Consider the following 12,739-nt stretch of genomic DNA (forward strand, 5'->3'; position numbering starts at 1 on the left):
GCATATTCCCTCACAAATAAGACTGAAAGGGCAACATTGAGCTAAGAAGTTATTTTTTGTGGGTTACGAGGCCAACCATAGATCATTTAGATTTTGGGATCAAGGCACAGCTCATGTTTATTGTAGTGCTAGTGCAAAATTTCTTGAGCACGTTGGATGGGATAAACTGGAACAGGAATCCAGCAATGATATTATTATTGACACCCAAATAGTCCCTAAAGATAAAATCAGTAAACCCCAAATAGCCATTAAAGAGGAAGAACAGGAGGAAGTAGAAGAACAGGCACAGGAGGAGGTAGAAGAACAGGAGCAGGTGGCACAGGAAAGTCCACCAGTAAGCCCTGTATTACCAAAATGTTCAACCCGAGTAACACAACCACCTGATAGATATCAGGCTAGTGTTGTATGCCAAGTGAATACAGTTCCAAGTAACTATAGTGAACTAAAACTGTATCCTGCTAAGGATCAGGCTGCTTGGCAGAAAGCAATGGATAAGGAACTGGAATCCTTAAAAAGACTGGAGGTATACGAAAATGTTAAGTTACCACCAGGTAAACATGCCATGGGATGTAAATGGATTTATAAACTGAAGACAGGTGTAGATGGGACTGTTACCCATAAAGCCAGGTTAGTAGCACAAGGGTTTAATCAGACAGCAAATGACTATGATGAGGTGTTTGCACCTAGTCTGAAGGCTACTACATTAAGGGCGGCATTAGTGTGGGCAGCTAAAGAGAAATATATTGTAAATCATTTGGATGTAGAGACAGCATATCTGCATGCACCGTTGCAACACACCATATATTTAAAGAAACCTTTAGGTCTCAAAAATGATAATACTGATAATAATGATTGCTGGAAATTGAAAAAGAGTCTTTATGGTTTGAAGCAATCTGGATATGAGTGGAACCAATGTATAGTTAAAGAATTAACTAAAATAGGTTTTGTAGCTGGCATGGCTGATCCATGTTTGTTTAAAAGAGAAAGTAATGGTATGATTTCATTATTGTTATTATTTACTGATGACATAGAATTAATCACCAAAATGGAACAAGAAGCTACTGAGATAATCTCACTGTTGGAACAGAAATTTAAGATAAAACAATTAGGAGAAATCAAACAATATCTTGGTTTAAAGATAGATAGAACTAGGGGAGGATACAAGATCCCACAGGCAGATAAAATTAACCAATTACTAAACAGTTTTAAAATGGAACTTTGTAAGCCGGCTAAAACACCAATGAGCCAGGAGTTTAGCCATAGTGATGTTCAAAGTCCTATTTTTGATAAGAACATTTATCAGTCCTTGATTGGTAGTTTATCTTATCTCAGTAATTGGTCGAGGCCAGATATTGCATATAGTGTTAATCAATTAGCGAGATTTAACACTGAGCCAACTGAAAGGCACTGGCAAGCTGCTAAACGTGTGTTAAGATACCTGAAACAAACAATGCATTATGCATTGTATTTGGAGCCTAAAGATGAACTGAATTTGACTGCATATGCTGATGCAAGTTTTGCTACAGACATAAATACACGAAAATCTACATCGGGTACTGCTGTATTATTGGGAAAAGCATTGATTGGATGGAGATCTATTAGACAGAAACATCTAAGTTTGTCAACAATGGAGGCTGAATTCTCATGTTTGTCTTTACTATGTACAGATTTAGTTTTGTATAAACAATTATTAATTAATATGGGAATTGATGTAAAAGATCCTATTGTTGTTTATGAAGATAACCAATCAGCAATACAGATGGCTTCAAATATTGCTGTTAAAACAAGAACGAAACACACAGATTTAAGATATTTAAATGTGAGACAATGTGTGCAAAGTAAGATGATTAAGCTGGAATACTGTATGTCAGAAAACAATATAGCAGATCATTTTACAAAGGCCCAAGGCTCTATAAAGCATAAGGCTAGCTGTGAAAATTATGGACTTAGAATGTAAGGTTATACATATTATCTAACCCAAAAGGGGAGAATGTTAGGAATATAAGTCACCTAACAGGTATTTGGGTTAGAAATATATAAACCAGGATAAACATTTTAAAACTGTATCTTTAAGAAAATGCAAAACTGTAATTAGGTGTGGTTTCTCAAATGGCCATAAGATGGAGCGAGAAACCTGATTTGTCTTAGTCTGAGTCTCAGAAGAGAGTGTGAGTGTATCTGTTTCCTTCTGTTGGAAAGTATTGCCGTTCCTCCACTTTTCCTAATTGACTGCTATTTCTGGATTTGATGTAAGTTTGTTACTGAACTGTTTTTGACACTGGAATTTGTTATTGGATTATCCCTGGATTGAAAAACTGACTGATTTACCTATGAATGACTTTGGACTGCTTATTTTGGACTTTGCTTAAACTTTCTGGAAGTAAAAACCTACATTTACTGTACAGTGTATCTGTGTACTGTGTGTGTATTATTCAAACACTACTCTCTATACGTCTCCCTGTATGCGCTCATTCTCCTAAAGGGGAATTACCTCAACACATACATTTAATGTGCATGTTTGCTTGGGGTTTTTTTTTTGTGGACAATGAAAAGAATTTTATAAATATCCAAAATAGATATTACTTAGCATAAAAAAACATTGTGTAAGGCATTTAAGGATTTGGGTTGATGACGTAATTGTTTTATTCTACATACTCCATACACAGGACAGTAGTATTGTGTTGCTAGTGACATATATACTAGAATCCTTAAGACTCATCTGCTTGATCTAGGATACAATAGTGTTAAAAATAGCAAAATGAATGCACACCTTGTTTCAGTTCTGTGTAAAAGTATCCTGTAAGTCAAATGGGCTTGGTGACTTGTTCAATTTATTTTAGTTGTACATTTTTTAAAATATATGTTTACAAGAAATTTCATTTTATGCCATGCCATTTTATTTTTAAAGTAATCTAGAAATACCCTTTAACAAATCTTTTCCCCAAAGATGGGAAAACTTCTTGCTTAGTTTCAGACATCTTTTTGCTGCTATTGAACCATAGTGTAATCAAGGGCAGTACATATGCAATAGTACCACATTTTAAACAAGGTAAAAGATATAATTGCATCTTCTATCTATTTTAACATTGCATGGTTTAAAAATCACAATTTAAAGGTAGCTTTGAAAGGACCAATCAATAAGCCTATTGTATAAAGAAGGTATAAGAGGATTATGGATCAGTTAGGATCTTAATATAATTACTCTGGACTGGCTACAAGATAGAAGGAAAAATAACTATACCTATTCTTTCAGTATAATTATTTCAAGGATAATATTCAAAATCTTAATTTAAACTCAAAAGAATTGTGTTGATTGTAAAATAAATTACATCTGATAAAACATTTACCTACAATGTTTATAGCAAGCACAATTTTGGCAATGTAAATTTGAATATGTGTTAGTAAGATAGACCAAGTTTGGAGTATATACTGTATGGAAAAATATGTTATGCAAAGATAATTTTGTATATCTTGAGGGTGAACAATTTTCATCTTGTTTTGATTTACTACAAAATGGGTATTCATTTACAAATTACAATATCTGACCTATTCTGCCTGTGCTCAGAAACCTAAGCAAGGTTGAATCTAACTAGTATGCAGATGGAAAACCAAGAATAAATTTCAAGAGTGTAGGACTGATTAGGTAGTCTGAAAAACATCTTGGAATAAGTTACTGACAAGCCACTTTCATACTACATCAAGAAACAGGAGTTGAGTGTTTACCTTAAAAAATGCCAATAGCACCAATAGATGATTTTATGGGACATAAATGAATTCTAAGAAGTGCTGTCTGATACAGTTGAGAGGATGGAAGACACATGATACAGCCACATTGTGGAAGGTCTGAAAATGTAATGCTCGGATAGAAAATACCCTGAGAAACCCTATTTGCATTGCTTTGAATTTAATCAAAGAAAGTCAGTATATACATAAACAACTTAATTTGGAATATGCAATTTCATGGATCATCTGCTCCATGGAATAAGAGCTGTGAACAGAGAATACTGCTCCTACAATCAATTTGAATAAATTAAAACAATTTAAAGAGTATTTTCTCTTGTAAAGAATAGAGTTCCTGTATTGTAAACATTAGCATTTAATTCAAGTGGAGCCATAGTATACAAACATACACCAACTTTAGTCAATATACCTTATTTTAGAATATATTCCACATCTGAATAAAAAAGCTTAAATAATCAATACATGTACAATAATGGGAACCTACCTTTCCAGTGAACTATGAGTGCACATTAAGTAATTGGTTTTACTCTCCACTGAAATATGAGTGGACATTAGTTAACTGGCTTTATCCACTGCAAAAATAATTTAAACAGCATACTTGCAGTTTCATCTTAACCAGTTCTATGCAATAAGGAAAGATAAGTGTTGCATCTAAAGATGAACAATAACTGTTCACCCTGTATATTTAAAAACATATTTAACTAGTGTTAATATAATTTTTGTGCGTTGATAAAAAATAAGATGTCTACTATTCTGACAGCATGCATAGAATTCATAGGTTCTTAAATACATCCTCACACACGTTACAAAATTAGTGCAAAAATCAGGAAAGTGATACAATCATCTCTACAATTGCCGCCACCACATGCACTTGAGCAATTTCCCAAGAATTACAACGAACTCTTTCAGTAACTGGGCAGGGCCATTATACATCATTCTGAGTTCTCAGAATCTGGAAACTTTATACTTGGCTGCCTAGTTATGCCTGCTAGTTGAGGCAGAAATTTATCACCCTGCCTCCCTAAAAGGTTATAGTAGTACTCAACAGTAAAGTTCTAAAATAAGAAGTCCCTTTCACTTTCTTATCCTTATATTCTTCTAAGATACAAAATTTTATAGTGCATCCTACATTTACTACTGACCTTGATATACTCCAATTTTTAAATCTCCAGGACTTTCTCTCACTCACTCACTCTCCCGCACACACACAACTATTCTTGTTTGTATTATTCCTTAGCCCTCTCCAAATACCTATTTCCCCTATATATTTTTTTAACTTTTCACCAGAACAGGCAGGCAGGCCCTCCCCGATTCAGTGCCCCCAGTTGTTGACTCCAATCTCCTGCTTGTAGCGGTTGGTAAGTACATTGGCTTTGCGGGTAAGCTTGGAGAGCACAGTGTGAAGCCCACTCAGGTGATAATGAAATTGCTTCTCCAAATCCTCCTCCACCTCCCTATCTTCAGGGATCCCTCGGCTTATGTCCATGGCACCAGAGCTCCCATTCAGCTTATCCTTCTTCCTTCCAGTGGTTTCCTCATTTGCCTGTTGTAATACACCCCATTCAATGTCATTGCGAATGGATTTGAGCAACATGTAGTGACTATACATATCTCTGCAAGAACAATAGGTACTACCATTGGGGGTCAACTGGGGCTCCCTTTCTCCACAGCCACCCCCTGAATCCAGTTCATCCAGCATGAGAGGCACATCCCGAAGAAGACTGGGCACCATCACTGTTTGGTCCATGTTGTTAACAGCTCCAATAAAGCGGTTCATTGCATTGAAGAGGGAATGTTTTTGGCTGTAAGAGTCACAGATCTGCATCATCTTGATTGCTAGGTAAGGTGCACTGTGAGCAAGCAAATTCTCCAACTGTGATGAAAGCAGGGAAGAAGTACCTTAAGGAAGCTCTAGCTGTTAAGATGGAATCAATGAGAAAAACTGTGCCAAGCAGTTAAGTGTGTTTTCCAAAAAGAAAGACCACCACTGTTTTCCTTTTCTCTGCAATATTTTCCCAAGGGTTGTGATATTTCTCCAATGTTCTCAAATATTAGGTACAGTGCAGGCTCAGCATAAGAAAGCCTCTGCTGCAAGGAGTGGCTGTAAAAAGAGAACAAAAGATGGCGATTGAGATCAGCCCGTGCCTTGCCCCAAACCCGTGCCACATCAACTCTGGCTGCCCTTGCCTTTCATCAAATGCCTGGCTCTTTTAAAATACATAGCTTTCTTCATGGTGCTCTTTCTCCAATTTCTAATTATTTTATGGATAGAAAAAATAATACAAACTATTGAAGTAAAAAAAACAAAAACCCTCTTCTCATCCCGATCTTCACCTACCATCAATGAAATTCCCTCCACACCGTTTCCCGAATTAAACTCAGAACATTTCGGTAAATACACGGGGTAAAGCACCGTGACACAAAGCCAAAGCACCGAAATAACCATTGTCCCCATTTCTGTACACGCTGGAAGAACCTCACAGAACCTCACTCGGGTATTTCTCCTCCGTGGCCATTTCACCATGTCACCTCCAGCGCTAGCCCTTATCTTGCCGAGAAACCACACAGTACAGCTTTCCTTCGTTGGAAAAGGCTTATATAGCCACATAGGCGCGTCTCTTTAACAGCGCCTTTGGACTGCCAGCTCCACCCAGAGAGTAGAATCCCGGCTTGGTTCGCATCTTTCCTCCCGTGCATATAGAACTTCCTTCAATGCAAAAGGCGCGAGGGTGGACTAGGGGAATCTGAAGTAACTCTTCTCCTGCCAATCCCAAATGTATTCCTCGCAAGCCGTGAGAAAACCCAGGCTCTACTTCAAAGAATCGCCTCGCCGCCGTTTCCATTCAAAGCAGCAAATGGAGGACAGCCGAAGAACCGACATCAGCGCGCTGCCGCCCCTGCGTTCGCCGCGAGCTTCAAGAGCTGCCTTACCTATGGCGGCTCGCCGGCTCCGCATGCGTCCTTAGCGCCCTACCGCAGTCTTTCGCTCCGTCTCTATCTCAGAGCAGTATTTATAGCCCGTATGTTAAAATAAAGTGTTTCCAAGGGCCACCCCCTTGCAGTGAAGCAAGGCAAGGAGGAAAAAGAGGCTTCTCTGTGCTTTCCAAGTGACCACATGTAATACCGGATTCTGTTAACAGCTCCGCCTCTTCACCAACATCCACCCCGGAGGGTCCTTATGCGCGCTGGTATTGGTTGGGGAAGGGGAAGCTGTCAAATAGAGGCTCTCACTCCATTATGTGAGCCAAGGGAAATCTTTGCAGCATCCCCCAAAACAGGTCTTGGCTTGCTCTTCCTCAGTTTCCCAGGCTGCCGTGGAGGAGTGAGTGAAACAAACACGAATAGGTTTCCTCTCCCTTTACAAACCCGCGCGTGGGAGCATTAAGAACTCAATTCTCTTCTACCCCCCCCCCCCATCCAGAGTAGCAATTAAAAAAGAACCACATAATTAAGCCTCCCAAAAGTTGGAGGATCGTTGCCAAAAAGCACTCAAAACGATAAAAAATGTTGGCAACTGTTAAAGGCGGTTACCTTAAAATAGAGCAAACAGCAGGGCAAGTTCTGCATCAATAGAAGGCGGGGCGCTTTTTTCTTTCTTTCCCACTAAAAGCTTCTCCAATTCTTTACCGTTTTCTTGCTCAAAGGCTTCTGTTAGGGTCAGGGTCAGTCTTAAAGCTTCTCTAACAAAAAAAATTTGCTGAGCCTGTAGTGAGCGACCGACTGGCTCTCAAAACGCTGATAGCGTCAAAAAGCATTGCTGCCTCAAGCACCTTCCTGAAATTCTACTCAGTTCCGTGAAAGAAGCCCATGAATTATCCCACGAACAATTTCTAGTCTGAAAACAATCAGGTGTCTGAGGGACATTTATGACTATATTGTTTTAAATAAAATGCACCTCTTTTGAGGATGACCTAATCCTTCCTAGTAGTAGTTTCCCAAAGCAATTGGCTTCCCGACGTTTTGTATGGGGGGGGGGGGGGGTCGGAATTACAGTACGAAAAACTCGGGACCAAACTCCCAAGATACGGCCTTAATGGGAAAGGACTGCAGACTTTTTCTAAAATCTTGTCTAATATATATATATACCTTTAAATTCTACTTTCAGCCTTGGCAATGAGCTAAAGGTTTCGAGAACGTATTAAATTGCTTTTAGGCAGATTTTCTATGGTCAAAAATATCGAGTGCAGCTAGCTACCGTAGATAACACGTGTTTAGATTATTCCCTTCGCGAGGGGCATATTTAAGTTTAAGCCTCTATCGCCTTCGAATAAGACATCGGATGGGAAGAGAGCGCATGTTTCGTAAGTATGCATTGTTTTTACTGGAGAATAAACCTTGTATCCGTTGGACGTTTTACTCCAATTAAGTGTGCCTAAAAAATTAGCATTATTTTTCAAGTTTAGATATCCTAGAAACAAGGATCCGATTGATTTTTCCCTTTACAACTTTCACCTTATTACACCCGAATTGCCCAGGTTTTAGTAGCGCATTTTTAAAAAAATCCCGGACCAATTAAACCAGATGAACGACTGAGATATGTGTTATCGGCAATAACAAGTGGTGGATAGGTTGTTTTTGTCGCCTCGGAGGTCTATTTCGAAGGTCAAAACTATTTGCTCAATTCCTATCACTAGTAGGTCGCTGGCAATAGGACGAGCTTTTCGCGCCTCAGACGTGTGAACACGACTCTTAACGTTGCAGACGTTTTACTTCCGCGAGCAGACCAAATACTGAGCAGTCTGCAAGCGAACGTCTACAACTCTACAACTTCTCTCCCATTTCACCATCCAGAATGACGACAACAACAGCAATAAAAATAATAAAAATAAATAAATGATTATAAAGCCGCGAGAAGACCCGCGATACTTCTCAGGCAAAAGAGGTCACGCGTCCGCATAAAACCTCCACGTGCGGCCTCCCGGAGCTGAGCCGAGTCAATGACCGACAGTTACTGCGTGCCAGGATCACCCCACAGCCTTACCTCCAGCTTCAGCCAATCGCCTTGCGTGCTGCTAGTCAGACTCTGTCCGAATATGCTAATAAGTCTCGGCAATACCGGATCAGAAATAACACTTCCTGTCTCTTTCTGCTCCAGCGCCCGTGGCAACAAAGGAGTGGCAGCTAAAAAGAGCAGCGGGAAGATCTTGTGGCGGGGAGGGAGAGAGAACGGGTGCGAGTGCGTTGCCCTGACAACTTATAAATAAGCCAAAGCATTGGGAAATAATGACTCCCTATCTTTCGCATACTTTATAACGTTTTCTCTGGAAAGAAAAAAGGAATAAAGGCTCTTACAGTACTTGAAGCCTTGCGTCATGCTGCACCACGTTGCAATTAGGAAAAAAATGACTAGAATAACACGTTATATTTTTTTAAAAAAATTAACTTAGCTGCGAATTGTGTGCTGTAGGAAAGTGCAAACCATCGGATTTACTAGTTGCTTTAGACACAAGTAGTTAATTGGGAGGTGTTCCTGCAAAAATCAAATTGAAGTGAAAGCTGTTTGTACGTCATTGTTTTATATCGCATTATTTTTTATCTTGTGAGTATTTTGACTAAATGTGTTATCACTTACATTTCAATGAGAATTGCCAAAGAATCCTGTCTTCCTTTCTGTTTGTTGGATTTGGATTTGTGAAGAATTCTGCTACTAGTTCAATATTTCAAAAGCACCAAAAACATAAAAAAGAGGTTTAAGGAAAACTTAACCAACTATATTATTTCCTGAATAATTATTCCCTGAATAATATAATTTAATTGCAAATCAAATCAAACATTTATGTGTACAATGAAATTGAAATTATACATTAATAAAAGCTTGAGTACATCTTTACAATGAATTAATGGAATTTTAAGAAATCTTTCAAAATGTAAAATATACTGGCAAGGAAAAGATTGTCATCTTAAGGCAATGTTTTCTATATTATCTTTTAAAAAAGATTACTGTAGTAGTGGAACAATTAGAAGTAAAAGCAAACCAATTTGGTAACCTTGCCAAGAAGATTATATGAAAGTAATTCCCAGGAGCAAGGACATCTTTACCTTTAATCCAGGCAAAAAAAAAATATTTCTCCTGTCTAAAAATATATGCCCACATATTTTCTTAACTACAGTATGTATTTCTTCATCTAGTTGGGAGAAATAAATGGTTCGGTTAACTACAATCTCATATGAGTATATAAACTCAAAATGTAGTGCCTGTCTTTTAGAGAAAAAGATAATCAAGAGCTATTTTGTTTGATTCAGTTCCTTAGATCCTGATTTTTTACCGAAAGGAGCACAATGCTGAAATGGCATTACATTAAAGGGGTTTGAATAGTTATATACCGTAATTCAAAATAAGGAAAAAATAGTATTTTTCTGATCTGAAAAATGGAAACTATTATGATTATGTAGAGATATTGATGGCCACTTCCTTCTAAAGTTGTTTTACAGAATAGATAAGCAGTGGAAACAGATGCCACACATTCTTTTTTTATTCTTTGCCAGAAGTATTACGACAATCTTTAATACTTCAAAATAGGAGGAAGTAAGGAAGCTTACATATTCATTGATAAGGAATGTCATTTTCCAGGGAACTGTTTTTAAACAGAAGATTTTGAAACTTGCCTGATATTGCAGTAATGATTAAACCATATAGAGTATATGGAAGGATAGAATGAGATTACATTTGTACAGGGGCACTTAGCAGTCCCATAACAATGCACAAGAAGCAATAAGAAATAAAAAGGTGATATAAGGATGTAATTGCTATTATGGCCCGCATTCACCAGATTCTCTGCATATCCTGTATCTTGGGTCCTGTCTAGTGTGGTGGACTCCTGCATCTATAGATCTGGTTCTTGGTGCCTGTTCTTGTGCTGCTATGATCAGTGTCTCAGTGCTGTCTTTAGCCCAGCCCTTTCCAGCCACTGATTTTCCAATGCCTGTCAGCCTAGCTGTCTGTCAATGGTACATACCATGCAGGGTCTTATCTTGCTATGGCACTTCCTCTGCTTGATCTTCCTCCCACTCCGCTGCTGCCTCAGGCATTGTCTCAGCAGCTCATTTTTCAGTGCCATCTTACTGATACACTCCCAGATGCTCTGGTTTACATAGGCCAGTGACTTTGATACTCACCAGACAAAAATCTAACAATAATAAATAATAACTGCATTGGAAGATCTACAATAAATACCATTTGTCTGCATACAAAAACTGGTGGGACCATAAAATAGACAAAGTAATAGAAAATGAAGAAGCTAAAGTGCTCTGGGACTTTAGAATTCAAACATAATACCCCAGGCTTTACAATTGTTGATAAAAAAAAGACAAAAAAAATCTGGATAGTGATGTGGCAATACTTGGAGACAGCAGAAGAGAAGAGAAAGAACTGGGGAAAATAACACAATACAAAGGCCTGCAAATAGAAATAGAATGACTCTGGCAAATGAAAGAAAAGAGTAATAGGCACTTTGGGTGCAATCCTAAAACAACTGCAGTACCACTTGAATTCCATTGGCAATGACAAAATCACCATCAGTCAATTACAAAAGACAGTTTTACTTGTAACAGCTTACATTCTGCGATGATACTTTAATGCCATCAAACATCAATACCTGCCTATCCCAGGTCCTTGGGAAGGCCTTGACAGTTGTCTATGGCAGTGATGGCGAACCTATGGCATGTGTGAGCCATCTCTCTGGGCGTGCGGAACCATCGCCCGTTACTCTTCCAGTCTCTGGCACGCCGGCCAGCTGGACTTCACATGCACATGCACATGCACACCAAAAACCAAAAGAGCACCTGCCTGGTGCACCTGCCTGGCGCCAAGAAGATGATCTTGTCTCCAGCACGCGCATGTGCATCGGCCGCTTGGTCTTCTGGTTACTGGTGTGCATGTGGGCGCAAAGACCAATGCATGCCAAAAGACGCGGAGAGGAGCAGACCTGTGGATCAGAACTGGTGGGCTGGGGCTTCCCTCCCTCTCCACCCGAGTGGGCTTCTTTGTGCTCCTCCAGCCCACAGTGCATCCATGCTCCGGAGTGCCTGGCTGGCTTGCCCCTGCACAGTCTCCCCTCCCACCACATTTGCCAAGGAAGTGCAACCGGTTCCCAGCCAGTGTGCTGTCACCAGCGTTCCTCCCACCCAGTTCCTTAGTGGTAGCTGTCTGGAAGAGCCTTCTGCCTTGCCAAGTCAAACTATCAACTTATCTTTGAGGTAGCAGAGATCTGAAACTTCTTGAAATGTACTACCACCATTGCCAATTCCTCTCCTGCCTCTGTTGCCTCTGTTCCCAGTTATTGCATGTTATATAACCTCTCTGGGATAACGAAGAAAAAAAACCTTAATGTAATTTATAACATCCCATAATGATTGGTGCTAGAATAAATGAGGTAATATTATTTTAACACTAATTTTAGTATTTGGTGTAATTTTAAGTCTGTTTTATTCAGTGGCTGTGACCCAGAGCAAAAAAGATGTTGTCACAGTACTGTGGAAAAGCTCTTACACAACGTTGCATGGACAGTAACACACATTTAATATAAAGACACAACTGCATATTCTATGACAGGTTATTATTGTCTAACAAAATGGATAAGGCTGTAATTGAAATTGTCACATTATAGGAAACATTGACCTGCTTAATTCTCACGTTATAGGAAACATTGACCTCTTTGATCTTTTATAGAAATTAAGTGAATAAGATGAATGTGATTAGTGCTTCTAGAGAAAATATAAGAATGGACCTATGGGCCTCTGCTTTAGCTTTTTTCCCCTTGTAATTATTGATGCCAGGTTTTATTTATGAAAAATAAGCTTTTGACTGCAAAGAAATTTGAAGAAACTGAAGAACTCCATTATCAGATGAAGTATTGTAGACTGTGATTTGCAAAATCTTAAACAACAATGTTTTAGTTAGCCTTTAAGGTTTCCCAAACTTTTTTCTATTTTTAATTATTAATATCATTCACTTTGATCTTAAGATGTTGGATTGCATTTCAAAGAGAAAAACTTTTAC

The 12,739-nt window shown here is 38.8% G+C and overlaps 1 protein-coding gene across 9 annotated transcripts; it reads right to left on the minus strand.

Moving 5' to 3' along the window:
• Positions 1-3,890: 3,890 nt before the first annotated feature.
• On the minus strand, positions 3,891-8,840 carry MID1IP1 (MID1 interacting protein 1). 9 transcript variants are annotated; one of them, XM_087966865.1, is made up of 2 exons: positions 8,723-8,840; positions 3,891-5,842 (listed from the first exon to the last, which is right to left on the minus strand). In XM_087966865.1, the coding sequence occupies exon 2, from the start codon at positions 5,567-5,569 to the stop codon at positions 5,054-5,056; it is 516 nt and encodes a 171-aa protein (XP_087822991.1). In that variant the 5' UTR covers positions 5,570-5,842; positions 8,723-8,840; the 3' UTR covers positions 3,891-5,053. The 9 variants fall into 9 exon arrangements, with proteins under 9 accessions (XP_087822991.1, XP_087822990.1, XP_087822987.1 ...); XM_087966864.1 differs by lacking the exon at positions 8,723-8,840 and adding an exon at positions 7,369-7,673; XM_087966861.1 differs by lacking the exon at positions 8,723-8,840 and adding an exon at positions 7,273-7,673.
• Between the last annotated feature and the right edge of the window lie 3,899 nt (positions 8,841-12,739).

Source organism: Notechis scutatus, chromosome 5 (genome assembly GCF_049901735.1).
Source record: "Notechis scutatus isolate UNSWTSFEM ecotype Mainland chromosome 5, rNotScu1.2, whole genome shotgun sequence".
Lineage (NCBI taxonomy): Eukaryota > Metazoa > Chordata > Lepidosauria > Squamata > Elapidae > Notechis > Notechis scutatus.